The sequence below is a fragment of the Chroicocephalus ridibundus genome, chromosome Z, assembly GCF_963924245.1.
Source record: "Chroicocephalus ridibundus chromosome Z, bChrRid1.1, whole genome shotgun sequence".
NCBI lineage: Eukaryota > Metazoa > Chordata > Aves > Charadriiformes > Laridae > Chroicocephalus > Chroicocephalus ridibundus.
In genome coordinates, this window is record NC_086316.1 from 58,322,003 (window position 1) to 58,349,609 (window position 27,607).

The 27,607-nt window shown below is 40.0% G+C and overlaps 2 protein-coding genes across 3 annotated transcripts in view; one reads left to right on the forward strand and one right to left on the reverse strand.

Moving 5' to 3' along the window:
* The window catches only part of MRPS27 (mitochondrial ribosomal protein S27), a 49,900-nt gene extending 47,439 nt beyond the window's left edge, over positions 1-2,461 (reverse strand). The window contains exon 1 of the mRNA XM_063319698.1: positions 2,311-2,461. Within this exon, the coding sequence (XP_063175768.1) occupies positions 2,311-2,374 (64 nt within the window). The 5' untranslated portion in view covers positions 2,375-2,461. The remainder of the gene's footprint in view (positions 1-2,310) is intronic.
* On the forward strand, positions 2,382-20,366 carry PTCD2 (pentatricopeptide repeat domain 2). 2 transcript variants are annotated; one of them, XM_063319700.1, is made up of 10 exons: positions 2,382-2,577; positions 4,637-4,729; positions 6,875-7,004; positions 7,850-7,967; positions 9,373-9,451; positions 10,627-10,718; positions 13,895-14,008; positions 15,491-15,565; positions 16,366-16,479; positions 18,651-20,366. In XM_063319700.1, exons 1-10 carry the CDS (start codon positions 2,472-2,474, stop codon positions 18,681-18,683), a joined length of 954 nt encoding a protein of 317 aa, XP_063175770.1. In that variant the 5' UTR covers positions 2,382-2,471; the 3' UTR covers positions 18,684-20,366. The 2 variants fall into 2 exon arrangements, with proteins under 2 accessions (XP_063175770.1, XP_063175769.1); XM_063319699.1 differs by having other exon boundaries at positions 2,384-2,577; positions 17,780-20,366.
* The last annotated feature ends 7,241 nt before the right edge of the window (positions 20,367-27,607 follow it).

Consider the following 27,607-nt stretch of genomic DNA (forward strand, 5'->3'; position numbering starts at 1 on the left):
AAACACTTTATTAGATATCACCTTTTTCTGCCACGTTTACTGAGTTGGATGCATTAAACTGTTTTTACAACACAGCCATCAGTAAGAACTACCATAATAGTTCTGATTCCTTGTATATGGATGAGCCATTACCTTGTCATTTTTAAAACAGAAAAGCTTTCCCCTAGAAGTCTTTTTTTCAGCGTGAAACATATCTTCCCAAACATGAACTCTGTATTTAAGAAAATTATTTGTTTGTAAAGGTAGAAAAAACCCCAAACAACAATAAGGGATAGCTTCTTTGTACACGCAGACCTTTCCCATCAAACGCTAACAATTAGCTAAATGTAGGCATAAAAGCATACTCAAAAAGATGAGTACATACAAAAAGGCTTTTCTGTTGTTGTTGGATGGTTATATTTTCCACCTCTAAAGATTTGTCTCACTGGAAATAAAAGGCAGATGCTCATCTGGAAATACTCCATTTTTGGTCGTCTCCTCTTTTTGGCATCTCCTGTGAACTGCAAAGTCCACTCAAATGTTTTTGGAAGTTTTTTCCAAATACTTTTTGTACCACTTTTGAAGTCTCCTCAAGACACTGTTCCAGCTTTCGAAACAAAATGGAAAATGCTTCAGTTGGAAGAACCAACCATGTTTGTGCATCACTCACAGATGATGAGGCCTTGAAGATGCATGAGAGACATCTGGATAAAATTTGTTGAAGGAAGACATAAAAATACATGCAGAAGGTTGCAGAAATTAACCTTAAGAAACATGAAATATTTTAAAAACAGACATCACAGAATTTTTAGCAACTAACTTAAGACCTTTATCTGAAAACCTATCTGCTACCATTAAGAGTTTGCAATTCTTGGGTGTGAAACAATTTTTCTCTTTATCCTTTTTCTGACATGCAATTATACAGACACGTCCAGCTCTGAACATCTTTGCAAACTTCTGTCAAAAAGACCTGGTACAGAGAATTCCACTCTTCTGTGAGAATACGCACAATGCTTTACCAGTTAGAACACATGAAAAAGAGGTCTATTCGTTTGGTTGATGGGGTTTCTTTTAAAGCTATTTTTCATTATGTTGATAAAAGAGCCACATGAAAGACTTCAGGGCTTGGGGTTTTTTTTAGGATAAACTTCTGTATGCTCACTTACAGCTAAGGATGCCACTAGCAAGCCTGAGGGTTAAAAACTATTTTCTATGGCACAAGCAACTGTCAGTGTGACAGTACTTTGCTCAGGTAAGCCAGTGGCCAGGTTTGAGCTCTTAACATTGGTTCACTGCTGAGCAGCTCCAGTGCCAGATGGAAAGGCGGCATTTTTGAGATATGGGCATCGGCTACCAGGAAGCAGCACTGAGAAATTTCTGCTTGGGGAAGCTGAAAAGGCACAATAAAATTACGCGTCATCACCACACTTTAAGTAAACATTACAGAGTTCAGTTCTTCCCAAAGATCAGGATTTTTGGAAAGGTGGCTTTTCAAAAAGATCGGTCTTGGTCGCGCTTCTGTCACCTGAGTTATGAGGTTTTGCTGAACACTTTACTGCCATGGATTTGGCAGCCTCCATACAACTCTGCGTAGCTTCTCGTGACCCAAAAAAGGTAGGTCCTAAGATCACAGAATGATTTAGCTTGGAAGGGACCTTACAGATCACCTAGTTCCAAGCTCCTGCTATGGGCAGGGACACCTCCCACTAGACCAGGCTGCTCAAAGCCCCATCCATCCTGGCCTTGAACACTTCCAGGGATGGAGCATCCACAGCTTCCCTGGGCAACCTGTGCCACTGCCTCACCACCCTCATACGAAAAATTTCTTCCTGACATCTAGTCCAAATCTACTCTCTACCAGTTTGAAGCCATTCATCCTGCCACTACATGCCATTGTAAGTGGTCCCTCTCCTGCTTTCTTGTAGGCGCCCTTCAGACACTGGAAGGCTGCTACAAGGTCTCCCGGGAGCCTTCTCTTCAAGCTATGAAGTCGACAAGGCGGAACATCGATTAAAAAAAAAAAAAAAACCAAATTAAGAATGCTCTCCCGCACCGCATGCTAGCGATACGCCGTTCCCAGACCTGTCTCTAATTATATATATATATGTATAAAGGCGAGAGGGAAGTTCCACGCAGCACCCCGTCCCTGCTCACGCTCCCCACGACGGCGGCGGCGGCCACCGCAGCCGGCGGCAACCACGGCGACCCGAGGGCCCGTCCCGCCAGGGCCTGTCCCCCACCGCCCGCCCAGCCCGCACTGTCCCTCAGCGCACTCCCTCCGCCGCGCGGCCGTAGCCACCCCCGGTGCTGCCTCGCCAAGGGACCACCGACCTGCCGCGGCGCCGAAGGCCCTCCCGCTCCAGAGCACGCCTCGCCTGAGCATGGGGGCGGCCATGGCGCCGAGGGAGGAGGAAGCGAGGGGCGGCACCGGGCCGGCCTGCAGGCGTCCCGCCCCGCTCCCGGCTGCCTTAGTCGGCAGGCCCGGGCGTAAGATGGCTGCGGTGCTCGCCGGTGGCTCCCAGCGGGTGGTGCGGGAGGCGGTGCGGCGCTCGGCCGTTCGCCCGCCCGCCTCGGGCTGCTGGGGCTGCGCGCCTGGAGGTACGGCGGGCTGCGCGGCGGTGGGCGGGCGGCGGGGTGCCCGGCCGGGGTCCCGGGGATGTCCGCCAGCTGGGGGGTCCGACCGGAGTACTACAACTCCCGACAGGCCCGGCGAGCGCCGGCGGCCTTGTGCCTGACGGGAGTTGTAGTTCCTGTGGGGGGTGCCCCTCTCAGCGCCGGTAATGGAGAGGGGGGCGCCGAGGAGCTCCTGGTGGGCTTCACAGCAGGCCCGTTGATGCGGCCGTGGGCAGAGTTGGCAGCAGCGTTACTCAGTTTATCCCATGCTTGCCGCTGGCTGGATACCAGCCGCTAAAAAAAAATATAAAAATAAACATGCAGCTTCCCAAACACGCATTTATTCTGGGAGGACTACAACGGTATCCAGACCCTGGGCTGCACCTTCTGGTTGTCACCACCACCACCACCATGCTTGGCCTTCAGAGGCCTTTCAAAGGTGCTCCCTTGCCCAGAGAACTAAATGGCGGCCCGTGGAAAGGAGGCATATGGCAGAGCGCTCCTTGACATAGGACCCGACTGGGCTCTCAGCCTGCTGTGCCAATGTCGGTGGAGGTGTTGCTCTGTTCGACCCCTCAGAGACGTGGTGATCCCCACTGCGGGGTGGTCTGCCCACTGCTCCTCACGGACCTTCCTTTCAGAGGGTTGTGGCACATCTGAGGTAGAGCAGGTTGGTTGGTTAAGTTCTCCAGGATGGCCTGCACCACCTGCATGCACCAGCCAATATATTGATCTCCCTTCTTTATCTTCAGAGGCCCTCTTACTTGGTTTTGCACTGAAGGGTGCAAGAAGGGTGAAATCCTGCTGCCCCAGTCACTGCCTGTGACTGCTGAGTGTCCATGCGGCATGGTGCGCCTGTGCCACCCCAGGCACCGGCATGATTCCTGCATCAGCTCCGAAGAGGCCCAGGGCAGGGACAGTCTTTCCGTGTTAGACCAGCTGAGAAGGTCTCTGTGAAGTAAATGGCATGAGAAGGTCTGTGGGAAGTAAATAGCAGGGTGATCCAGGACAGTTTCATGCTGGATAAAGTGTATTTGTTTATCCATTGGAACTGTTTCCATTAAGTTCAATAGCTAAAGGTGCCGTTTAGTGGATTTTTTTTTTCTTCAGATTTTATGAAATGTATCATTAGCATGCTTTGCTTGCATAGAAAACAAGTGTTTTCTATTTGCATGGCCTGTTACATTTTTCTAGGGACATGCATTAGGAGAATAAATAACCTAATTCAGGTCAATGCTTGCACTTGACCCTCCACAATTAGAATCACTCTTTAAGAAGCCAAAACCTTAAAAGATTAGATTGTGACAAAATAAACTATGACAGTGACTATCTGGTACAAAGTCATTGGTTACAAATAAAAATCTCCTACAGAGCTGGTTTTGTGACAGCAAAACCTTCACAAATAGCATTTGCATGACACTTTTTTTAAAGGAGCTTACAACACAGTACAGTTGTATTTTGAGATTCTAGACTGTCTTGTCTTTAATGTCTGTACTGCACCAGAACTTCACTAGGTGTCCTGGGTGTTAATACAATTCAAATAATAAGCTTTGTGATTTTTTTTCCTTTTGTCTTCCTACTGCATTTGGAGCTTCCAGAATGATGCATTCTACAATAGAAGGGTCAGCACATGTGAGGAAAGGAAGCTGTGCCACTAGTGAATTGTGGTGAACAAAGAGATGACAAGACAAATCATTATAAAAGCATGAAAGGGGAGAAAGACCTTATTGTGCAGAATCCTCTTGTACCTTGGCTAGGTGGAGAGGAATGGTGTCTCTAGTTTTAATTTTGCGTGTCCAACAAATATATATTTCTTCATTCTTGTAGACGTTAACTCTGGAAAGCCCTGACATAGTGCTCGTGTTCTTTTGGCAGTGACGTGAGCAACTGCAATTTTTGCATTTTTTTTTTTTTTAATGTCCTGCAGCCAGTGGTCTGGCATCACACAATAACTAACAGCAGTAATTCATAAAAGCAAAGTTCAGTAGTATTAAAACAGACAGTGTGACGTAAAACTCAACCTTCTCTTTTTTTCTTGTGTTAGGGAAGCGGTATCTGCTAACGGAAGATGATATTAAGTTACAAGAATTTCAGCAGATGAAAGTGGCAATTAGAAATGAAGTTCATGGCAATAAAGGTATTAGTATGTATCTCACAATCATCATTCTTAATTTTAGCATGAGTCCTAGGAAACAAGACAGTCAAAGTCATAATATGACACCAGCTGACACCATTTAAAGCAACAACTTACGTGTTCCTCAAGTTTTCGAGTTGCAAGATGTCTGCATAAGACCTGCAATGTTGTGTTCTTGCTTTTCTGACTTTGTCAGATAGTCTAATAGAAAATACTGTTTCAGTCTACAAATCTTGCTTCAAATACATCATCAGCAGAGAAAGTGGTACAAAGCCTAATAGTTACTAAACTATCCAGAGGTCTATGACAGTAATTCTCTTTTAATCTGCTCTGTGAATTTAGTTAGCCTATTCTTTTAGATTTTTTTTCCTTTTACCTGAAGTAAGTTTTCAGTTGCACACCCAATTCCAGATGATGTCTGCATACTCAGAATATGAAAAAAAAATCAGGTTTTCCAAACTAACAAAGGAGTGAGATCATTGGATTTTTTCTGGTGGGGATTTTGTCATGCTGTTTAAAGTGTATATGAATTCATTTCTTTAAGAAATATAAACATAAATCTGCCCATAATATTTAAGGAAAGGTAGGTAAAACTCCATTTCCTGCACCTGTTTAATCATGTGCAGGTGTTCTAGTGATACAAATTGATCCATCCAAAGGATGTAGTTAATTTTATATTTGAGACAGAGAGGGAGATCAAGTCAGTGTGTCAGTTTTTCTGTATTAAGTAGAAGTAGAATTTAAATCTAGCAGTGGCAAGTCATAACGTTATTATATTTTGCTGTGATGATGACTTACTCGTATTGGGGATTATTCATCCTATACTTGAGATACATTGAATTTATTGCTACGGGTCAATCACTCTTGCTAAAGCAGGTTTGTAGAAGCCAAATATTTGGCTTTACAGGTTACAGTTGACCCTTTTGTTTTGTACAAATAGTAGCCTCTGAGAACTGATGAAAACAACGTGCTAAGCACTTATTTATGTGTATGTGTACCCGGTTTCTGTACTCGGTGCTTAGTCCTATACTAGAAAGATGAAAAGAAGTAATTAGGGCTAATAATAAACTTGGTTTAGAAATGGAAAAAACAGCAATAACTATTCTATTATTTATTATAACTATCAACTATAATAGTTATACTATTACTACAACAGTTAAACAATTACCTACAGTAGTTATAGAACTCTTCTGTGTTCTTTACAAATGCAGTTCGGATCCCAGGTGTTTTTTAAATCTGTGCACACCTTTGAACGCATCACAACCATTATATATGCATACTTATATATATATACATTCTTCTGATTTCACAGGATTCAGCCCTGCATCTCAGTCTTGAGTAGGGACTTGTGTTTGCATTTAGCAAGAGATAAGCACCCAAGTAGCTGAATACATTCTTTTCTGGGGTGATCCCCTTGCACCTCTTGTGTAGGTCACTAGCTTGGAAACAACAGTGACCCAGCAAATGCTACAAAAAGTTCACTTCCCTGCCCAAGACGGGGGGCAGCACCATTAGAGGAATGGGACTGCCAGGTGCTACATGTGATTTTAACCTTGTGTATGTCTGAATCAGAGCCTTGAGATTACCAAATGGAGGATTTGTCTTTGTGCTGGCTTTGTCATAGGAAAATATGCTGAAAAGAGAAACCTCTTTTTTGGTGGGAGAAGGGAAGCAACACTAAGTTTATGGATATGTATAGAAATACATAGATTATATATGAGACTCTTTGTGTTTGCATCAATTCTGAAGGAATTTAAATTTTCTGTACAAACAGTGTTGAGTAGAAGTTCTTATGCTTATTTGAATGCTGAATAGGATTGTTCTTGTTGTTTGCGTGCTTTTTGAAAAAAGAAGATAAGGCAGAAAATGTCACTTACAAAACTTCCTCTTTAACGTTTTTGTATTAGCTGAGATATTCCATAAGACAATGAAATTAAGTTCACAATAAGCATCTTCTTGGTTTTCCAAGTCTAACACGACTTCTTGGGGATGCGTAGGGATGCTTGTCTGTGAAAAGCTTTATGCATTTTTCTTGGTGAAAAACAAAAGCTTTCTGCTTCATTAAATCTACATGTTTCAGGTACCAAGTATGCAACACAGGTAACAGAATTGTCTGTAGACTGCTGCTATAATGTGTTTTACTTTCAGATCCATATTTTAAAAGTATTAAAGAAAAACTAAAGAAAAATGGAATGATTCTCAAAAATGAATTAAAAAATTTACTGCATTTATGTCAGACTTCATCGGATGTGGAACTAGCCAGAAAAGCTATTTACAGGTATTTTTAAAAATCCAGGTAACGCTCTTCTCTGTCTGTATTTTTTTGCTTTTATTAGATCATCTCAGGTTATGTCTGCAGCTGAGTGCTTGCTCTAATTCAGTGGCTATATGCATATTTAATCCCTTGTATTTTTAACCCTGCATTTTTATTTGCTTTGGATCTTCCAACCCTTCAGAGACTCTTAGATCAAAGCAGAGCCAAGCTACAGGAGCAAAGTGGTTTGCTACTGTATGCAGAATGAATGGTGACCCAGATAGAGACGTCATCTCTCAGCTAAGAGATAGTGGTGCGTTCAGTGGCATTTTCCAGCCAAGACATGGCTGGTTATAAACTAGTCTGGACCCAGCAGTGGCAGGTCAGAAAGTTTTGTGAATGAAAGCCTTCACAGCAATTACAATGTAGGAGCTATAAAGAAAAAAGTGAAACACTTCGTTTTTATATTTTTATTGACATTTTTAGTGTTGGAGAGAAAAAGATGAGGTATTTTAGCAGGTACTGCAGCTAAAATAGACTGCTGCAACTTCCTGTGCTATTGCTCTGTGAATGGAAGGTAAAGTAGCTGAGAATTTTCGTGGCAGAGACTCATTCTATTACTAATCCAGTGCAGGTTACTTTACTAGAAATAGAAGAGGTTACATATTACTACTTAATGTATTAGTTTGATCAAAACAGTATTTTTCCCGTAAAATTAGTCTCCTGTTATCTAAATGTCATTGGCTGGTGCAGGTGGAGAAGTGTGCCTCTGTCATTGGACATTCAGATCTTACTGTCTGTTTAAAACTGTTTTCCCTTGACAAATTCCATGCCCTGTGTGATTAACTTTTTTTTAACCTGTCCAATAGGTACCATGAACAGAATGGAATCACAGCCTTACATAATTTTAAATTTGGGCCCCTCTTTATGAGGCTATGTTATGAGCTGGATCTTGAAAGACCTGCAGTAGAACTTATCAAAGATCAGGTAATTCCCCTCTATATTTTGAAATATTATTATTAGTCCAATATGTGTAATTAGTATGCTGCACATGAGCCTTGCGTGGGCTCATAGACTTGAAGTATATGTGTTGCAGTAGCAAGGATGTCTATGACATTAATGTAAGGATGCAGGTTACATGGTTTTTATTTTTAAAATAGCAAAACAATAATTAAAAGAAAATTAAATGCTAGTTTGACTGAACTTTATTATTGTAGTTCTGTATAATTGCATCATTGGGATAAAAAGTATTAATTAAAAAATAATTCCTCAAATGAACACAGCTGATGCGTGTTTTGCTGCATCCTGTGTTGCATTAGATCATTCTTGGAAATGAACACTTCCTTGGGTTATTTGCACCAATAGATTTATCATGTTACTCTGTACTTCAGACTCCCTCTGAACCACGTAGAGGTGGTATGATGTTCATCATGTCAGGAACTTGGCTATTTTAGTGCTGAAAAAAATTAACGGCTTGGTTTTGGACTTCTGTACAATGCTATGACAAGTTGTTAATCGTGCCTAGTGTATAATAAATTAAGAATATTCTGTGCAATAATGTTGTGTCTTCAAAAATCTCTGGCGACCAGTGGAAATGTTAATTCATTGTTAGTCATTGTTAATCATTATGTTAATTCATTAAGGCATGAGATATGCCTAGCCAGAAATGGGAGAGATCATGCTTGGGCCACTATTCTTAAATTGGGCATGTCTAACAGCATATGTGTGTGTTGTTTTGATTTGATCAAGGTCTGTGTTATTAAGACAGGTTCTGCAGTACTTGCAGGACTTAGGAACTGATGGATAGTAAGGTACAGTACCACTTCTTCAGAATTTGCTGCAGAAATTAGACTTAATACCTCTGACATTTTATTTGGCTATTACCCACACAGTGTGTGATAGAAATGAAATGTAAAATATACTTGCTCTTTCTTCTGCTACTCTGCTTGTCATTGCTCAAGCCCTTGTGCTGATCTGTTCATTTGATATTGTGATTAGCAAAAAATTCTTTCAGTTTCATGTTCTTAGTACTTTAATGCAAAGATATGGTTAATCATCTGTAAGCTGTATTTCTGCTGAGATTTTAAGAGTTGTCATTAGTCAGTGACTTCTGCTTGCATTAACTTAGAGGTCACAATCTGTCATTAAAAAAAAAAAAGATAGAATCTCTGGGCAATTTCTTTTTAATTATAGTGAGGTTTTGACCATACTGAGTCACTGGTATTTTAGCGGTTACTTGACAGGACAATCAAGGAACCCAGAGAGTTAAATGCTGAACTTGTGAAGATGTGGCTTATTCCAGTAGGAAGACCTGCTAAATGCTGTGCACAGTAATGATGCTCATTGTCCTAACTTTCTTTACACTTGCTCTATTTATATGTTTCTTCTCCAGAATTTGCGTGGTTTTTTCTCAGAGAGTACATCATTCCATATTTTGATGACTATGCTGTTTAAAAAGGGCCATTTTGAAAGTAAGTACTGTGTTTGCTAAGGCAAATGCATTTTGAGGAGAACGCTTCTCAGTGTGAGTGTGTGTGTGTGTTCATATAAATATATTTTTTTTTAATTAATATTGTTGATTGGTTTATGGTTTTAGAAGGCCAAACATCATGTAAATCAGCGTAGACATGAATGGGTTGCACTGTAGTGTGTAATAAAAATGGAAGGCTGTATTTGTTTTGTACTTCCAATGATATTCTTACCATTCTTATTTGCACAGAATTGTGATTATCCAGGGGGGCTTGTTTCCTAAACCCTCTTCTCTGAGTGGTTAACTTCTCTCTGGTTTGTAATTTCCCATAGCTTTTTATTTTCTCTATTCAAAGTTTGGTTTATGTGTTTTTTGGAACAGTAAGTTCTTCAACAATTTTTTGTCAGTTCTGCATTTGTGTCAGAAGAGGGAACAGTACCCTTTCTCCTTTGATAACAAAACCAGACCGTAGTCTTTCTCAGTTTGTCTTACTAGTGCACCCACAGAGATTGGCTACTGCAATATTGAAGTCAAATGCTTCAAATCAGTTTGGCCCTTTGTGAGGATAAGGGGAATCATCTGACCTGGCTGAAAAGACTTTCCATAGAAAATCTTAAATTGAGTATGGAGTAAGTTTTTCAAGCAAATCCCTTTATTTGAAATTTGTTGTACACACAGCTCTTGGTCTCGATGTTAGGCAAATCTAAGTCCAGCAGTTGTCTTAAAAGTTGAGACTGCACCACTGTAAAAATAAATAGATCAGAGTCTGAATGCAGTGTTGTGGTGTCATGAAGCATGTGTGTTATTGAGGAGCTGTTAGATAGTTTGCCTGAAATGGTGGATCATGTGTTTAAAAGGCATTCTTCCTGTTTGCCCAGAAAGCAAGCAAGTGGCTTTGTCAAGTATCTAGAATTTAGTTTTATATTTGTGTGAAAATAATAGAACAGTAAGGCGATTGAAAAATTCCTTGCTGGGAAGAAATATTTACATGCAACTGACCCTAAATTAATCTTTTTCATATGGATTAACGTAAAAGAAACAAAAAAGATTTCAGTCGACAGTCTTATTTTGAAATAGACTTACTAAGCTCATACCATGTTGATTGTTGTTTCCCCCAGTGACTAAAAGTACAGCCTTAAATTTGTGAAGTGAATAACACTAATGTATTTTTTATAGGTGCTTTTGAAGTTCTTGTAGAGATGAAAAAACAAGGTATACCTTTCAACAAAGAAACCTATCTGCTTGCATTTGCAATATGCTACAAACTGGTAAGTATTTTCAATTTACACGATGAAAAAGTATTTGAAATGCCTTCTCTACGTCTTTCTTTTTTTTGGATTTAAAAATTTCCATATGTTCCCAGTCATGATTTCTGTCTAGACCAAATGTTTTAGGTATATTTAAGTCCTAAATTGCTTCATTGTGCATGATATGGTGCACGTATATATCTTCCCATACAAACTAATGTCACAAAGCAAATCCCTAAAAAATTACATGGACATAAGCGCTAAGGAACAAATTTCATACAGCCTTTGAGTAGCTGATAGTATTCTTTCTCTGAGATCTCTGGATCTCTTCAGACTCTGTGCTTGAGCCTCAATATTGGTTTTATAGTCTGGCTTCCTTAAGAAACAAGGCATATAGATGATATATTCTGTTTATCAGACATCTCCCATCCATTTCTCCCCTCCCCTCCACGTAACCTTGAACCATTTCTGTAATTGCACTCAAATTTGAGAAGGATTAGAGTTCTCAAAGGTAATATTTTCCTACATGCCTGATGAAAATGGGCAGCTGAGTGCAGGAAAGAAGCCTAAACGACTGCCTTCAGTGAGAGACAGTCTGCCCCTTGAGCTTAACTGTATTTTTAGCTCAGGGAAAAAGAGCATGAACACAGTAAGAAACTAGGCTACATAGGTTCTACGAGTGCTTCCTTAGAACTGTTTCCTTTTTGTAGCAAAGTGAGATCCCCAAACTTTTTGATTTGATCTTCCTCTACAGATTTGAATCAGTTCTGCATTTGAAATAGTAACATAGGCCCTTCCCAAACTAAGTAGGAAACTCTTGTTCAATTTCCCCGTGTTTTTAGGAAGAAAGACACTAGCTGAGGGAAAAATATACCAATAGGTTAAACTTCCACAAATTTCTCAGTTAACCATACAATGAAACTGAGTGCATATATGATAAAAAGGAGTTGGCCTAAAATGGTAGCTCAGCAGTAAGTGATGTGGTGTTTCTGAAATTCTCAGTTCTAATGAATCAGGGCCGCCTTCAGGTCAGGGGAACTAGGAATAGCCATATGGCTTTGGTGTTTGGAGAGTGGAGGGCAGTAGACAGAGCTGAGAAAGAGCTGTGGAAGTTGTCTGCTGTTAAAAATGGCTAGAGATTGGGATGTTATCGGTTCTACGTAGAAGGCACCTTTTTTTTTGAAAGTTAGGAATGTACAATGATTCTAACATTATGCTACAACCCAAGTTTATAAGCTGGTGTTTGCTACTAGCATCCATTAAGGCAATATTCACCACTGAGGTTGCTTCTTGGTCTGTACTCTGCCTGTTTAGGTAAAGGCTTTCACAGAAACCCACATTGTTTCTCTGAGGTATCCTTTACACCCTCTGTTGTAGCTTCTTCATAAAATCTTTACATGGTTCTTTCCGTGGCCTGCCGTCAGAAGGCTTGCATCTATGGCATGTGCAACTGGAAGACGTTCCTGAGACTTCTGTTTTCTACTACTTCTGGCCCTACCTGTGTTTTCAGTAGAGAATCTGGCCCATCATTACTTGTTTAACGAATTGATGAAAATACAGGGGAAATTATTCTAAACTGTCACCTGGTTGTTTTAACAGCCACAATAAATTTGTGGGTTTTTTTTTTTTTCATTAAGATAAAATACTATGAATAAGGGAATAAGCTGTATTAACCCTTTATGCACTAAAGAGGATTAGGTGGAACTCTTTCAAGAGTAATCTGTTGATTCAGATGTTAGTTGTAGGAAGAGAAACTGTGAAGCTCAAAAGTGTTTCTGCTTGTGACGCAACATAAGAAACTTCAGAAAAAATCTTGAAGGGAAATATCTTCAAGATGCACTACTTGAGTAGTGGAAGTAACGGTGCTGATATCATTAAGAGCCATACTGGATTTTTACCAGGTTAATTCTAGGTTTCTTTTGAACGATCATGCCAGAGACCAGTACAGAAAAATGTACAAGGCTTAAAGTTCAGATTATTGCAAAGGAATTAATGTTTAATCTTTGTACAGAAGTGTTTTAGAGGTCAACTGTAAACAACTATAAACATCCTCTGGGATATTTTAAATCGTTGTAAGGCACTGGTATCCTCTAAGGTAACAGATGGTCCTTTGTGCAGGAAAGGGCTATAAGCCTTTTGATGACAACAAAACATTTATGTAATAATAATCAATCTTCTGGTGGTCAGAATGTTTCTAAATTTTCAAATAACAAGTTTTAAACACCAGGTTTCTCATGTGGTTTAAAAGGTATTTTCACAAGCTGTGCAGACCATACAGCAGTGGCATGGAAAAGCATCCCTTAAACGCCCAAAGCATGACCCTATCCCTTAAATCACGGCTAGTATTTTGCAGGAATGCCACTTTGAACAGTAGGAACAAAAATCAACACCAAATACTAGGAAGGAATATGAAGGCTCTTATCCATATTGCTGGTACCAGCTGTTACAAAACCTTCCTGCTGCCAGCTTTTAAGTTTGGGGGGTATTATTTTGTTTGGGGTATTATTTTGTTTGTCAGCTCTACTCATAATTTCTAGTGTGAGGAACGTTGTTGTTGAGAGTTGGTGGTTTGTGTGGTAACACACAGGTAAACTCATTGTCTTTAACTATAGACTCCTATTGAAAATAGTCTCAGCAATAATGGAAGCTTTCTGTGTTGGATAACAGGCAAATGTCTAATCTGTCATATTAATCCATAAGAGAGGCTAAAAATTGCTGAGTGCTCAAATTTGCACATACACAGATTTCTTTAGTGTAATGGTGCTGAGCAGTTCAATGCTTACAAAACATTGATTTTCATTAACTATCTAATGTAGCTTTGAGAACAAAGTAAGGACAAAAAGTCAGCTTTCTTCCTGATTTCAGAATGATTGGAAAGTGGAAAGTGTCTGTTGGTTTTCGCATACTGCCGGGGTTGTTTTGTCTCTTATGGAAGCCAAAACAGGGCAAGGTGTAGTTGTTAAAATAACGGAAATTATTTTTACCTTTTTCTGAACTCTGTAGCTTTGAATATCATATTTTAATGTTGTGTTTCTCAAGAAGTGCTGCACAGAATCTGCTTGATTGGGTTCAGATATGGATTGCCTTGGTGATGTTACAGTATGTTGACTTCTGAATGCCTTCTGAATGTGATTGCCTACAGTCCTTTCAGATCACAAGAATAACAAGTGCAACTTAGGTTTGAAATTTCTATGCAGGACAACCTAGAGTCTTGCAAAATCTCTGCGAAACTGCTTGAAGAAGCACAGCTAAAAGGCGACACATTACCTTTGCGAGCACTCTGCTTTGCTGTGGCAACTGCTCTGAAGCAGGTACAGTACCTTTTGTTTTAATTTGTGCCTGAATCTTTATAGTTTTATTGTAGTAAGATAGTCAGTGAAAGGAAGCTAATGTAGAGGAAGGATGACTGATCTATGTACTGATGACTGATCTACTTCAAGTACTAGAACCTTGAGGCCCCTGAAAGAGTAGGATTATAGGCAGCTCCCACAGAAAGTGAATGTGGAAATCCTGATATCTAAACATGTGTCTTGAGTCTAATGCACAGGCATTTTGTGCTAGTGACAATGCCATATAAAATGTTTTTAGAAAATGAAAGAGAGTTGGGCCAGCAGGTTAGATGTAACCGTGGACCCAGTCCTGCAGATACTGCAATTTAGTGATGATTTCCTTTAAGTAGAATTAAAATGATAATTTAAAATATTTGCATAATTATCTCTTTAAAATGTTTATCCTGGGAGGCAAACTCAAAGGCTATGAAGTGTATTGCCATTCTGCCTGTGAGATGGCCTGTCTTTCTCCGCCACATGTTTCTTCAGGGGGAGGTTTTCACTGATACAAAGAGGCTCTAAGGCAGTAGTATTTCCTCTGCCATTAAGTTGTGTATACAGGTTGAGGAAATTCTGAACCTCATCTGTTTCATGTCTAAACAGAAGTCAGAGGCACTGTAAGCGCTACCAATTCGATGTTGTTCATGGATTTGAATGAATGAAGTAGAATTGTTAAAATTTTCTTATGCACTCTGTGGCCTTTTTTTGTGCTGTGTCTGTGAACAGAGACACTGAAGAATAGCATCATTGAAATTAATTTATTCATGTGCATGATGGCATGACAGGGCTTCTCATTGGCATTGAAGTTAAAAAAAAAAAAACTCTGAACAAGAGGAAATATCCTTGATGCTGTTGCTTTATGTAATAGTTAAAATTCTTATTTTGCAAACAGAATAATGCGCCACATTAACTATTCCTTTAGCTGCATGATCATTGACAGTACGTCTTGCTGTGAGTAAAATGTTTCTTGATCCCAAGTAACAGTGGTTGTTCTAGTAAATGTCGGTGTAACATTTACTGTCTATACAAATCAGTTGATGGCATAGATACAGTACTGTAAATGTGTATGTCCAAAAGGTTAAAATTTCCGGGCAGGATAATAATATATGTTGCACTTCATTTAAGTACTCTGACGTCTGCCAAACTGAGCGTGTGTTTAGATCTTTTATCTTTTAGGTGCTGTCATGCTCAGTGTTGGTTACACGCATCCTTTCCTTGGTGATTTGAGGCAGGGAGTACTGCCTGATGCGCTAAAGAGCCAGATGACGTGGAAACTCCAGCGTAGGGTGGTCCTCTCACAGGCTGGACACTGTTTAGAGTCTATGAGTCTTGGTGAAGGGGTTCTATGCTGATACTGGTTTGTGATTCATTGAAAAGTTGTGAAAGACTGTGATTTTTCTTTAACTTTTATTGTGAAAGCATGTCACACATGTTTAACCATATTTTTTTATAATTCCTTCCTAGAATGATGTAGTGCAAGCCAAATTTTATTGTTCCCAGATAGTGAAAACAGAGAACAAACTATACAGTAATCTTAAAGTAAGTATGCTTGCTTTGTGTTAGAGTCTTGCAGAAAAGTATGCTATACTGGACAAAAAAACTCCCATGTGCAAAGTAACCGAAGGCCAGAAACTTGGTCACACAGGCATGTATCACTACTGTCGCTGAGCTTATTTTTGAGCCAACAGACAATTTCTGTCAGTTGTATGAGTTACATTCTGAACTGTTAACACCCTCCCGCCATTTTTAAAATCACTTCATACCATAGATGGTAATGGAAAGTAGACCAGTCCTACATCTGTGAGTATAGATCTGGGAACAATTTGTACTTAATGACATTATGTGTTTTTGCTTTCTTGCTACAAGAGATTTTAAAAACCACAGCTCCAAGTAAGCGCCTTCCTTAGCTGTGCTCTGCCCACTTCAGACCTCCTTCAGCCTTATGAACCTTAACCATATATGTACATACAACAATTTTTTTCTCTAATTGCACGGTCTACAACCTGAGAGAAAGTCTACTGCATGTACTCTGTAAGTGACCTCTATAAGCTATGGAAAAAAACACTTTATTCAAGAACAACTAATGAAGCTCCATCAGAGGAGCTCTGCCTTCAAGCTCACCCTTCCTTTCCAGGTCCCAGCTGTGGAAAAAAACCAATCATTTGTGGAAATTGATCATTCTTTCTGCTTTCTTCATGATTAATGCATTTTTATCAGCACAGCATATAGAAATATATTTTGTCTTGCTTTGCTTCATGTCTTCCTCAAACACTTTTATTAAGATTTGCATTTTGTTGATAAGTACTATTCATTTGGTGTGGTTTTCTTTTATTTTTAAGGTTCTTGTCCAGCTCAGATCTGGTTTGTTAGAAGAAGTAATAAAGATCTTAGAGGCAGCAGTGGAAGACGATGCTTCTCCCGTTGTGAAAAAAATCGAGTTTTGTGAGCAGGTGGTAAGTATAAAGTAATGAGAGGAGGTCCATGGTGCTTGACTGAGACATGATGATGGTGGTTCAGCTACAGAACTTCAGGTGCCTGAGTTCACCCTACTAAAGTTGTTTGTGTTCTGGTGCATTCAGATGCCGAAGCAGCTGGTTGGCTTTCTGTGCTGTTGGACGCAGCACTTAGATGTCCAATTCTCTGTTTTATTGTGGATCTTGCTCTCAGAAGCTCAAATTTCATCTGAAAGTAGATGAAGCGTTCCCTACTGGCATTAAATAATTTAATCCCTTGCCTTCTATGCTATTTTCATTTGACGTAAAAATGAGAATAAAGTTCCGATCACAGTGATACTGTTAGGTTGGTAATATTTGCAAAGACCTGCTAATACAGAGAAGTGTGATATGGGAAATAATAGCTTTTGCTATTTTACTATAAAAAATAGCTTTTACAGTGTTGATCACCAAGAAGGCTTCCTTCAGAGCACATATGTACCCCTGTCAGTTTGGCAGCATTGCTTCTGCTTTTCCTGAAACCTATTAGTGTATTAATTTTGAACATGTCTATGGAACAAGATATTTTAAGACTGTGTTAATAATTACTTAGCCTTTCACTTCTGCCTATTAAACAAAATGAAAAACTGATAGGTAAAATAACAAATACCAGGTAGAAGGGGGGTGTGTTGAAAAGAAGTTTTTTTAAGCAGCATTTCATTTTGTAAATTCATTGCAATAAATGTTGCATGTGTCAATGTTGTATTTTGATTTTGTCTGGCAAACTTGTAAGTCCCTAAGAAGACTAAGCATTAGTTCTAATGCATTCCTTCCACAAAAGGTTATTGATCAATAACCATTTTTAAGATATTTGCTTATACTTGAGCTCATACTCTGTGTATGGCATACAGAATTTCTCAGTGTTCTATAGTCTGACTTTTATTGATTTGTACTGTACTGTATGTTTAATTTGATACATAATAATAGTTAGAATTGTGGTGATCTGGAAAGTAGATTCCAGGAAGCAATTACATTTCCTGGTTTTAAATAGAAAATAATTGTGTTAGTCTGTACTAGGACTGTACAGCTTTGAGGAAGTTTTAAATCTAATAAACTCTTTCTAATAGGTATCCAGTGCACGTATAATGTGTGCTGCGTGAAATCCTCTTCTTATGAGTCACTGCATTAGACACATATCTTACATTGTGTACCTTTTTTTTTGTTTTTTTTTGGCTTTGAGTGATTGCTTCTCTTCATTGTGGTGGTTGAATGAGATCTTCACTTGCTGAACTGTAACAGTCTGTCATTTTCTCCTCCTTAGCTGGCTACTGTCAGGGAAAAGATGGAAGAAAACCCCAACCTTTCTGCCAAATTAGGAGATATTTATACAAAACTACAAACTTCGGGACAGATAACCATGTGCACACTGGAAGACATGCTTTTTCAGATTCCTAGTTCAAAGAAGACCCCTGCGAAGCTCTTAAATCAGAAGCGATTGGGCTATCAGGCTGCTAAACCGCTTCAGTCAAATCTATTGTTGGAATAGTTCAATATTTGATGGCAAACTGAATTGCTGTTTGCATCTCTTAGAAGCCATTGAAATAAAATGTCTTCTCCCCTCCTCCACAATGAGCAATTGTTTAAGTTGTTTGTGTGAAACTGCGTTTTAAATACAGATCATGTAGCTTCCATGTTTCAATTCTGCTAAAAACAAGCCATGACAGTGGGTATTTGTGTGTTGTTCAGAAATGGAGTGATAGAATGGCTTGAAGTTTTTCCTCAGGCACTTAAATCAGGATTTCCTATGCCAAACGTCGTGATGGAAATGAACAAAATATTATGCATATCTGACCTGACTTCTGTGGTTCCTGAGAAGAAAATTCAGTCTTCATCAGATGTAATGTTCTGACTGAAAGGATAGATGCAGTCCAGAGTCTAGATAAGAGTCTGGAAGTGCTTTACCTGTTTATTCAAATACTGTGCATCTCAAGAGAATCAGAGGAAAGCAAGCATCTTTTGTTGCTTTAATATCTGTCTTCAGAAGCAATATATTAGAATGTTTTTTTCCTATCAAATGGTATCACTGAAATGCTATGGGAAGTAGCATGGTAACCAACTGGTTGTTGTCTCACTTGAAGGGGTTCTTTGGCTTCTGTTCTTTTTATTTTTATTTTGTCTCTCTTCCCCTCAAGCAAGTGCCAGAACTGAAAGGATTATTTCTGTGAATGAATCGGTGCATGCTATGTGAAACTGTTGAAGCCGGTGAGTGAGTCACTGTGAAGAAACAAGACCCCATCCATGGAGAAACACATCTTCAGCCATCAAAGGAAAAGTGGCTACAGCAGGTCAGAGTTTTCCTTCTGACGCTCTAACAGTGTAACTCATTTCTGTCACCAATGTGTTGCTAACACTAAAATGCACAAAGCTGTTAGGCAGTGGATGGAATCTCATGCAAGTGTAAGTGAAGAAGAATTTGAAGTTTGTATCACATTTTTGTGAAATGTGTGCACGCTTTTTATGAGTGGTTGTGTAGCTTAAAGTGCTGCATACATTAATCTAAGAACGCAGCTAATTACTTGTTCTGTAATATTTTGTAGCACATAATTTAACGTGTAATTCAGTATTTTAATTGTAACCATTTTCTTTCCCTCAGCTGGGAATTTTTTCAACACTTCCAATAAAATATGGGCCCTTAAGTAGCTCCCAGTCTTTTCTCCACAAATAAATCTGATTCAGGATTTGTAAAGCCTGCTTGCAGTGTGGCAAGGATTAGTTTCAAAAAAATTAAAGGAGTGAACTACTCTTCAGTTTACTCAGTATTATCAGGACAACTGTTTGATGTAAAACTACATTTTTATAAACAATAGAAGATAGTTTGACCCATATAGCCTGTTACATAGCAAATATATAAGGTCAATTCTGTTTAATTTCCTTATTTGGCACTTTCAAAGCTGTATTAATTGCAAGAAGTTAGTTCATCCTAGGAATGAGATGCACATGTTTGTTTTAATCTGAATTGTTAGGTTATGTTCCTGACTGAGGGTGTATCCTATCTGCAGCTGAAGTAATGATAACTTCTGTTATAATTGTCAATATAGCTGATGTTTTGCATTCTTTTGACTACTTGTTTTCTTGAGGCTGATTTACTCAAGCTAACCATTAAGTCAGTCATTTGCCTTAAAGAAACACTGTTTCTTTATCTTGAGAGAGAAGGGGGATGCCCTTAAATAACTAACAATATTTCAGTAGAAAAAGAAAGCAGGGAGCCAAGAAGTGTTAAAGGGTAGACTGAAAGAAACACACACAAAATTCAGTCAATTAAACATTTTAATATTGAGCATTGCTCCGGAAGTGGTGCAGAAGACTGGTAACATCCTCCCTTAGGAAAAAAGATAGGAGAAAAGAGCAACTTCTAATATATACGCAGCTGATTTCAAACAGTCTAATTTGTTTCCTACGAGTTGCAGTTGTTAATCAGGAAAGCTTGGAATTCAACGTGTATTTATAAATTTATGTTTTGGTGCATCAACGTCCTGAGCGCACTGGCTTTTGTGCAGAAGAGTCTTCAGCCGTGTGCTTGGTTTAGTGTACTTAGATGTGGTTGGCTTCTGGTTTCTCAGCACCCAGGATCAGGAAGCCAAACTTGTCTGAAGTTACCCAAATACTTAGGGGTTTTGCCAGGCCAAAGTGGCTGGAATGTCAAGGGCTGGGTTCTTAGCATTTCTTAGAGACAGCCTCAGAGAACAGGATGTGCACTATGTTATTGCAGCGAGTGAATTAATTTTACTTTGCTTATATGGACCTTTAATCAAGGATGAACTTTGTGCTCAACAACAGACAACACTGTGAAATTCAATTAATAGATTATTTTTTTTTTTTGGTGATCAATCTGTTAAAAAAAAAATAAAGGTGTTTGCATTTCAAAGTGAATCTGAATTTTTTTCTAGCTTTCACTGCAAGAGACTTCTGTAGGAAATACTGCTTAAAACTTTATGTAGTAAGTAGCTCAGATGAGGATCTGAGGGCTCTTTTGGGTACTGCTATGTAGGAAGGGATTGCTGTTTATCATATTCAGATATTCTTCCTGCAATAAAACAAAACATGAGGTTTGTGCGTGTCCTTGCACTCCAGCAGCTTTTTGGAACAGTGATCCAAGAGACAGCAGGTGGCGTTTCTTGATCATACTTTTCTACTGATGTCATTTCCAGGGATAACTTCTACCTGCAGTGTCAGTTATGTAAAGGCAGGGCAGAATGAACGGTTTGCCCTGTTTAACGCATGCCATTTTAAAATGGAAAATGCAGGCATTAGTCAGCATTCTCGAATGCTTGGTGATGGGCATATACCACAAATGTATCAATTTACAGCACTTAATTTGAAACTTACTGCATTTGTTGAAACAACTCGTCTTTGTCGATGATCACAATGCAGTTTTTACAGTATTCGGTGGAAATACTAATCAATGACCTTCGCTATACCTTTAAGAGAAAGTTGAGCATCTTTTCCTACTTGAATCATAAAAGTATTCATTTTTACATTCACATGGGATCTGGATAGCGTGCAATCTTCAAAGGACTGATACTCCTTTGCTATAGATACTTCTGCTTTTCTCTGTGGGTTAATACCTCTTTCATATTCCTTTCCACGAGCATTTTGAGTCTTGGTAAGGAAGGATCGCTTCCTCTGTGCTTTTCCCAAGTTAATTTTCTGCTTCAAAAGAACAAAAATGAAGGTGAAAGACTTAGTCATTGCAGGGGAGCTCAGGAATTCTAGACTTCAAGAAGAGTTTTCACATATTTAATGAACCTTCTGCACAAGTTTAACTTTTAAGACAAAGACTTGTTAGAACTTTGCAGCAATATAGAAAGTAGGGAGACATGCAGTGTTAGGTCTAGAGCTATTCAGCTTTGGATTTGCTTTTTTTCTTGTTTTCCTTAGGGTTGTTTCAGATTGCATCCTTCTAAAAAATTTTTATTGCGAAACGAGCAGAGACTTGTTTGTTTGCTTTAAAGCTACATCTGTTGTGGCTGCTAAAATGCCCTGTGCTGACACATATTCCTTAGCAAGTTTATTAAAAGTAGACACTACCCATACAGCCCCTTCTTCCTCTGTTTCTTTTCTTCTGCTACTTGCGAACAGTGTTTTTTTGAACTCAGCAAATGTCTGATTGTCTGCTCCCCTTCCATGATAATTTTTAAGTCACCTTATTTCCATCTGATTAATAAATTTAGGTAGTGAGAGGGACAAGGAAGGCCTAAAACTACTACTGGTACTGGCCCCATGTTTTGTGATGTGAAATACAGTGCTATTTCCATATCTATCTTTGTTTGTGCTGTTGAAGGTAGTTGACTGAAGACCTTCAGGCTCCCCTCCCCAAGCATAGATGCTGGTTTTTGCAAATACTGGTGCTCTTACTGCAAACACTTTTGTATACTGTCAGGTAAGGTCGGCTCCCAAGTCCCTGTGGCAAGCAGCAACTGAACATGAATGCAGGAGCGCTGGTATCAGACGCAAGCTGAGCTGGGGATCATCTGCGCAAATCAGACATGGGATCAGAGGCAGCTGAGCCTCAACCTAGTGTCTGCATGAAGGGTAAAAGCGGTGTGATAGTTACAGCAAACTCCCTCATATGAAGATGAAGGCAGCAATCTGGCAACCAGTCTGGAAGTTCTGGAGGTGCTGCATAGGCTTCTTCATCCTTTGGACTATTACTCCTTGCTGATCTTCCGTGTGAGCACCAGTGATGCTGCTGGAAGTAATGTGTAGCGCATTAAGGGTGGCGACAGAGCACTGGGGATGAGGGCGAAGGGCAAGGGGGGCAGGTGGTGTCTCCTCAGTCCTGTCAGTGAGAGAGGGAAATGCCTAAGAAGAAGTGGAATCATTCAGGGTGTCACAGCTTGGCTGCTTGGCTGGTATCGCAGGCAGGGCTTTGGCTTCTGTCACCACAGTCACAGTGAGGGCTACTGAGCTGGGATGTGGTATGCTTGACAAAGTGTGGCAAGGGTGTCTTTGCAAACAGATGTCCCAACCTAAAGAGGGAGGGCTTGACATGAGGTATGCCGGGGAGGGTTACCATAACCTGGAGCAAAGTGAGGGCACAAGAGGCAGAGCAGATGTGTCTGGGAGGCAGCATAACAGGGCAGGCTCTCGCACTTCCCCTGTAAAGGCAGCACAGCTTGGGACCCATCTCAATTGCTTGCACACAAATCCATGTAGCAGGAGGAACAAGCAGAAGGACAGTCTATGCACAGCTGCAGAGCCAAGACCCCATTAGGATCATGATGATGTGGTGGGATAGCTTTCATGACTGGAGTGCTGCAATGGAAGGATGCAGGAAAGACAGGGGTGATCAGGAATGGCAGAGAGTTTGAGCTCTGTATAAACAAATCAGACAAATGGAGCTTTGCCTTGGGACAGGTGATGAGCCAGCGGTGAGCTGGTAGGTAGGGATCAGAGGACAGACCAGCACAGGTGATGCTGCAATGGGTATCTGCTACATCCCATCTGATAAACAAGACGGGGCAGGTGAAGCATTCTTTAGGCAACTGGAGAAAGTCTCAGTCACATAGTATCATCAGTGACTTTAATCGCCCTGCTGGAAGGGCAATGTGTCTGAGCACAAGTGATCTAGGAGATTTCTGTAACGTGAAAGGGATAAGATCAACATTTTGTTGCTACGTGGACTCTTCTAGACAGAAATGGTGTCCTCAGCCTCTGATTCAAATATTCAATCACTAGATTCTCCGTTTAGACCCATAATTATTGCTACTTGTCTTGTTTGTTTGAATATGACATACCTCCCTGTCTTGTGGCTTAAGATGCTGGTACAAAGTTTTCATAGACAGCTCACGTGTATAGTTTTTTAATTCCACAGCCTTTATTTGTCTTCTGAAACTGCATATTTGCCAGGGTAAAAGAAAACACACATCTCAAACAAGCTTTGCTTTAGCATATCAGTAGGAACAGGCCATTACAGCAATGGCCTTAATGTTTCTTGCTATCTTTAGAGTAATACAAGGGGTTGTCTCCTTTTCACATAAAATATCAAAAGCAGATAATGATGTAGACTAACACCATATTACCAGCGATCTGCTGTAATTTTCTTACTAAGTAGCCACAGCTCTATGTGCAAGTCATACCCACTGCCTGCTTCAGGAACGAGGCAGAAGAAAAGAAAAGTGCACCCACTTCTGTCAAACACAAAGCTATGACTTAACTGTTTGGGCTGATGGTGTCCTTGGACAGGCGACGTGGCTGTTGTTTGTCTGAAATAGCTGAGCCTCTTTGTTCATGGATTCCCAAGGGGATGGGCGCCTGCAGTGCCCTGGCCCCTGCATGCGCTCTGGCACCTACTCCAAAAAATAAATTGTCCTCTTACATTAAAGGTGTTTTTTCTCAAGGCTTTGTATGCAAGGTAGATTGTAAGATGTGCTTTTCATGTCCAATTTCCTAAGTCCTGAGCTAGTCCTTGCTTTCAGTTTCTGTGCAGTTAAGTGAAGTTTGTGGGGGTCTGGGCTCCAATGACCTTTGTGAGATGCTTGAAGAGAGATTAGGACCTTGGTCATATCCAGCAGAAACTGCAACATCCAAATAAAATACAAAATTACCCACCTTCAGTCTTGCCTATGCTAGGTAATTCAGGCTAACTACCATGCAAGAAATTACCCCATTTACTTTAGAAACAGGAAATGTGTTGTCACAGGAGACTTGGCAGCACCAATCTTGAGGGAAAATTTTAGAAAAGAATAATGGAAAAGGTAACTTAACATTTGAAACAGCTGAGAGTGCAGCGTGAATTCCCAGGTAACAACTCCCTGGTAATTACTCCATCTATAACTACTTCAAAGTGCTGTTGCACTTCTTTCAACTGTGCGGCAGTAGGTGGACCTTGCTCTGGATGGCAGGATTTTAATGCTGATTTTTTTTTTTGTTGCTGGCTTAACGGTTAGAAAGAGTGGTCCTGCACTTCTTTCAGCACCATGTGCTGCAGAGCTGGAGCTAGAGAGTGCAGCATAACTTGTTAGAACAGGAAAGGGAATCAGTTCACAAATTCACTTTACCTAATTAAGAAAGTCCTAAGTGTATGGTTGTCTACGGTTAAACATTTGCAAAAGAGTTTGAGAAACTTCTCATCCTCTTTCTCTATAATACCATCACTTGGGGAGGGGTAAAGGGAAGGGAGGAAAAAAAAGGAGAAATAAAAGGCAGAGACATTGTTGAGAACTTCTTCTTTATGTTTGAAGCTTTATCAGTTCTCACATCAGAATGACAGAAAAAGAGAACTGTGATGGAGAAAGGATGATACATCTACAAAATTGCCCTAGTGGTTTAGTACTTTCAGGGGAAATTCAGACCACAGAATCTGCTCTGCTGCACTTTTACTACCTTTTGGAAGAGTTTAAGATTTGTAAGCGTTGGCAATGAAAGCTTTGAAAATTGCCTCACAAAATGCTGAAAAAAGAAAGAAGTGTCTGCTTGATTTTAGAAAAGAACCTGTGCTGGCTGTTGCCCTAACACAGCTCTCTATGGGCAGCCACACACATGAAAACACCAGCATGACAAATTTCAGGCCTGAAATTTTACAAAGTGTGCACCTTTGCATGGGCAGAACTGGTCAGGCTGCAAGGCATTTGTCCCTCAAGTTGCCGTGTATCTTTCTCTGCTATGGGTATCCAGACAACATAGTTTGCTATCTTGAAGAATGTGATGGAAAAAGTGTGGTGCCTTGTCATATTTGCGTTACCAAAGCCAGTTGTACATTTTTAATTTGTTTGACATGTATTTGTAACCACGTTGGTGACATCTATGTCTTGAGTTGATTTTTTTTTTTCTTGCAAACTAATGACAGAACTGCAGAGTAACTTACATGGGAAGAGATTTCGGAAGGTCATCTTCTTCCACCCCCCATTAGATATCAGCAGAGAACAGCACTGAAACATTGAATCAGAGAAAGGAAATTCAAATCCTTGCCTGTTCAATTGTAGCCGTATGGGTGTAGCTCCCTTTTCTTCCAGTGAAATCAAGCTTGTTCTTTCACTTTTTATTCATTTTAAGAACCATACATTTTCAGTTAATTGTCTTGCTTCATACCTGGTTATAGTAGCCCTTGTTCCTGCCAACTCCTAAAATGACTGTGCTCCCAACTCAGTAGCATGCTTTCAGTATGGGCTGAGAACCTCTCTGAATCAGGGCCTGTGCTAGCAAATAGCTTTTATTGTTTTCTTCCTAATCCTCTGACCTCCAGAGAGAGGAGCAAAGAAGTGTTCTTCCATTGACAGACGATTTTAAATATCTTGCTGCTGTAGCAGCACTTTATTGTGCCCGCAGTCTGTTTCTTGCTTACTGGCTAAATAGAATCAGTTATGCTCTAGTACAGGTGAATCTTTCCCACCAACTAGTATGCAAGTCCCATTTATTCCATTAGCGTTCTTCATATTTACACTGTTCTTTTAAATGTCTTTTTCTTAGGGTGAGAGTGGATGTACAACTTCCTGAACCAAGTCAGGACTTGCCATATCAGTTACTTAATAGAGTGCCTGTTTAATTAGCCACTTTTATGTCCTATAAATTCTAGGGATGGGATGGTAATGACCTTTTTTCCCCAAGGATATTTGTCTAAAGACCTCTTTCCAAATCCTGATGGCATACTAGAAATATCTGGATCATGGAAAGACATTGCATCCTGCCAAAATAGTCGCAATAAGAAGCAATATCCCATTATGTCTCTGATTATTCCTGTGTGAGATGTATGTTGTTTATAAGGCTTATAAGCAACATAGGACTTGCTGTGCTGTCTCTTCTCTGTCTCTCAGATTTTGATGTCCAAAGAACAAACTTTTCTTCCCAAAGCGAGCTTCAGCAGTCAGACATTCTCTGCGGTCCCAAGATGACACGTATGTTTCTTCTCCCTTGTGCTGACATATAAAGCCAGGTGTGATTTCCCCACACACACACCCTTGCGTTCTGCTTGGTCCTGTTCCTTCCCTATCATTTAGCAAGAGGCGTAATACTGCTCAATTTGCCAGCAAGAATATCATGCATGTTATTATAACATTTTGCTTGCATAAATGCTTATTCTTCCTGTTAGCTGCAGGAAATAATTTACACATGTGGTTTTTGTCTTATAAATATTCAAGGTCAGTCTTATAAATAGTGAGTCAGGCCATTAGTGTGTGTTTTCAGCAAGACTGCTCATTTAATGAGTCTGGACTTTCAAGCGGACAGCCTGGAAGCTGCAAGTTAGAGTCGTACTGTGCTGGTCTTCTGTTTGGTTTCTTAATATTTCTTTCCTTAAACTTGCACATTCAGAAAGGAGACCCATGAAAACAGAATGGTGGGTAAGAGGAAGTGAGAACTGCTTCTCCATGTCAGAAGAAAACTACATCAGTGGGTGTTTATTTCATCAGAGCCATTTTCCTATCCTTGATACAGTCACAATTCCTGATGTGAATTAGGGCAAATCAGAGAAATGAGGAAGGGCAGTAACAAATCAGCTGGTTCATAGGTATGCCAAGAATGTTTCCCAGCTGTTTCAACACCTGTGATATGCTATTAAATAGCGCAATATGTTTCCATCTAATCACAGAATCATAGAATCATCTAGATTGGAAGGGACCTTTAAGATCATCGAGTCCAACCATCACCCTAACACTGACAAAACCACCACTAAACCATGTCCCTCAACACCACATCTACACATCTTTTAAATACCTCTGGGGATGGTGACTCAACCACTTCCCTGGGCAGCCTCTTCCAATGCTTGATAACCTTTTTCATGAAGAAATTTTTCCTAATATCCAATCTAAACCTCCCCTGGAGCAACCAGAGGCTGTTTCCTCTTGTCCTATCACTTGTTACTTGGGAAAAGAGCCTGACCTCCACCTCTACAACCTCCTTTAAGGTAGCTGTAGACAGCAACAAAGTCTCCCCTCAGCCTCCTCTTCTCCAGGCTAAACAACCCCAGCTCCCTCAGCCGCTCCTCATACGACTTGTGCTCTAGACCCCTCACCAGCTTTGTTGCCCTTCTCTGAACATGCTCCAGCACCTCAATGTCTTTCTTGTAGTATATTCTTTAAAAAGAAAACACATAGAAAATTACTGTAATGCCAAATAATTGAATCAGTTCCACTATGCAATGCAATAACTTAGA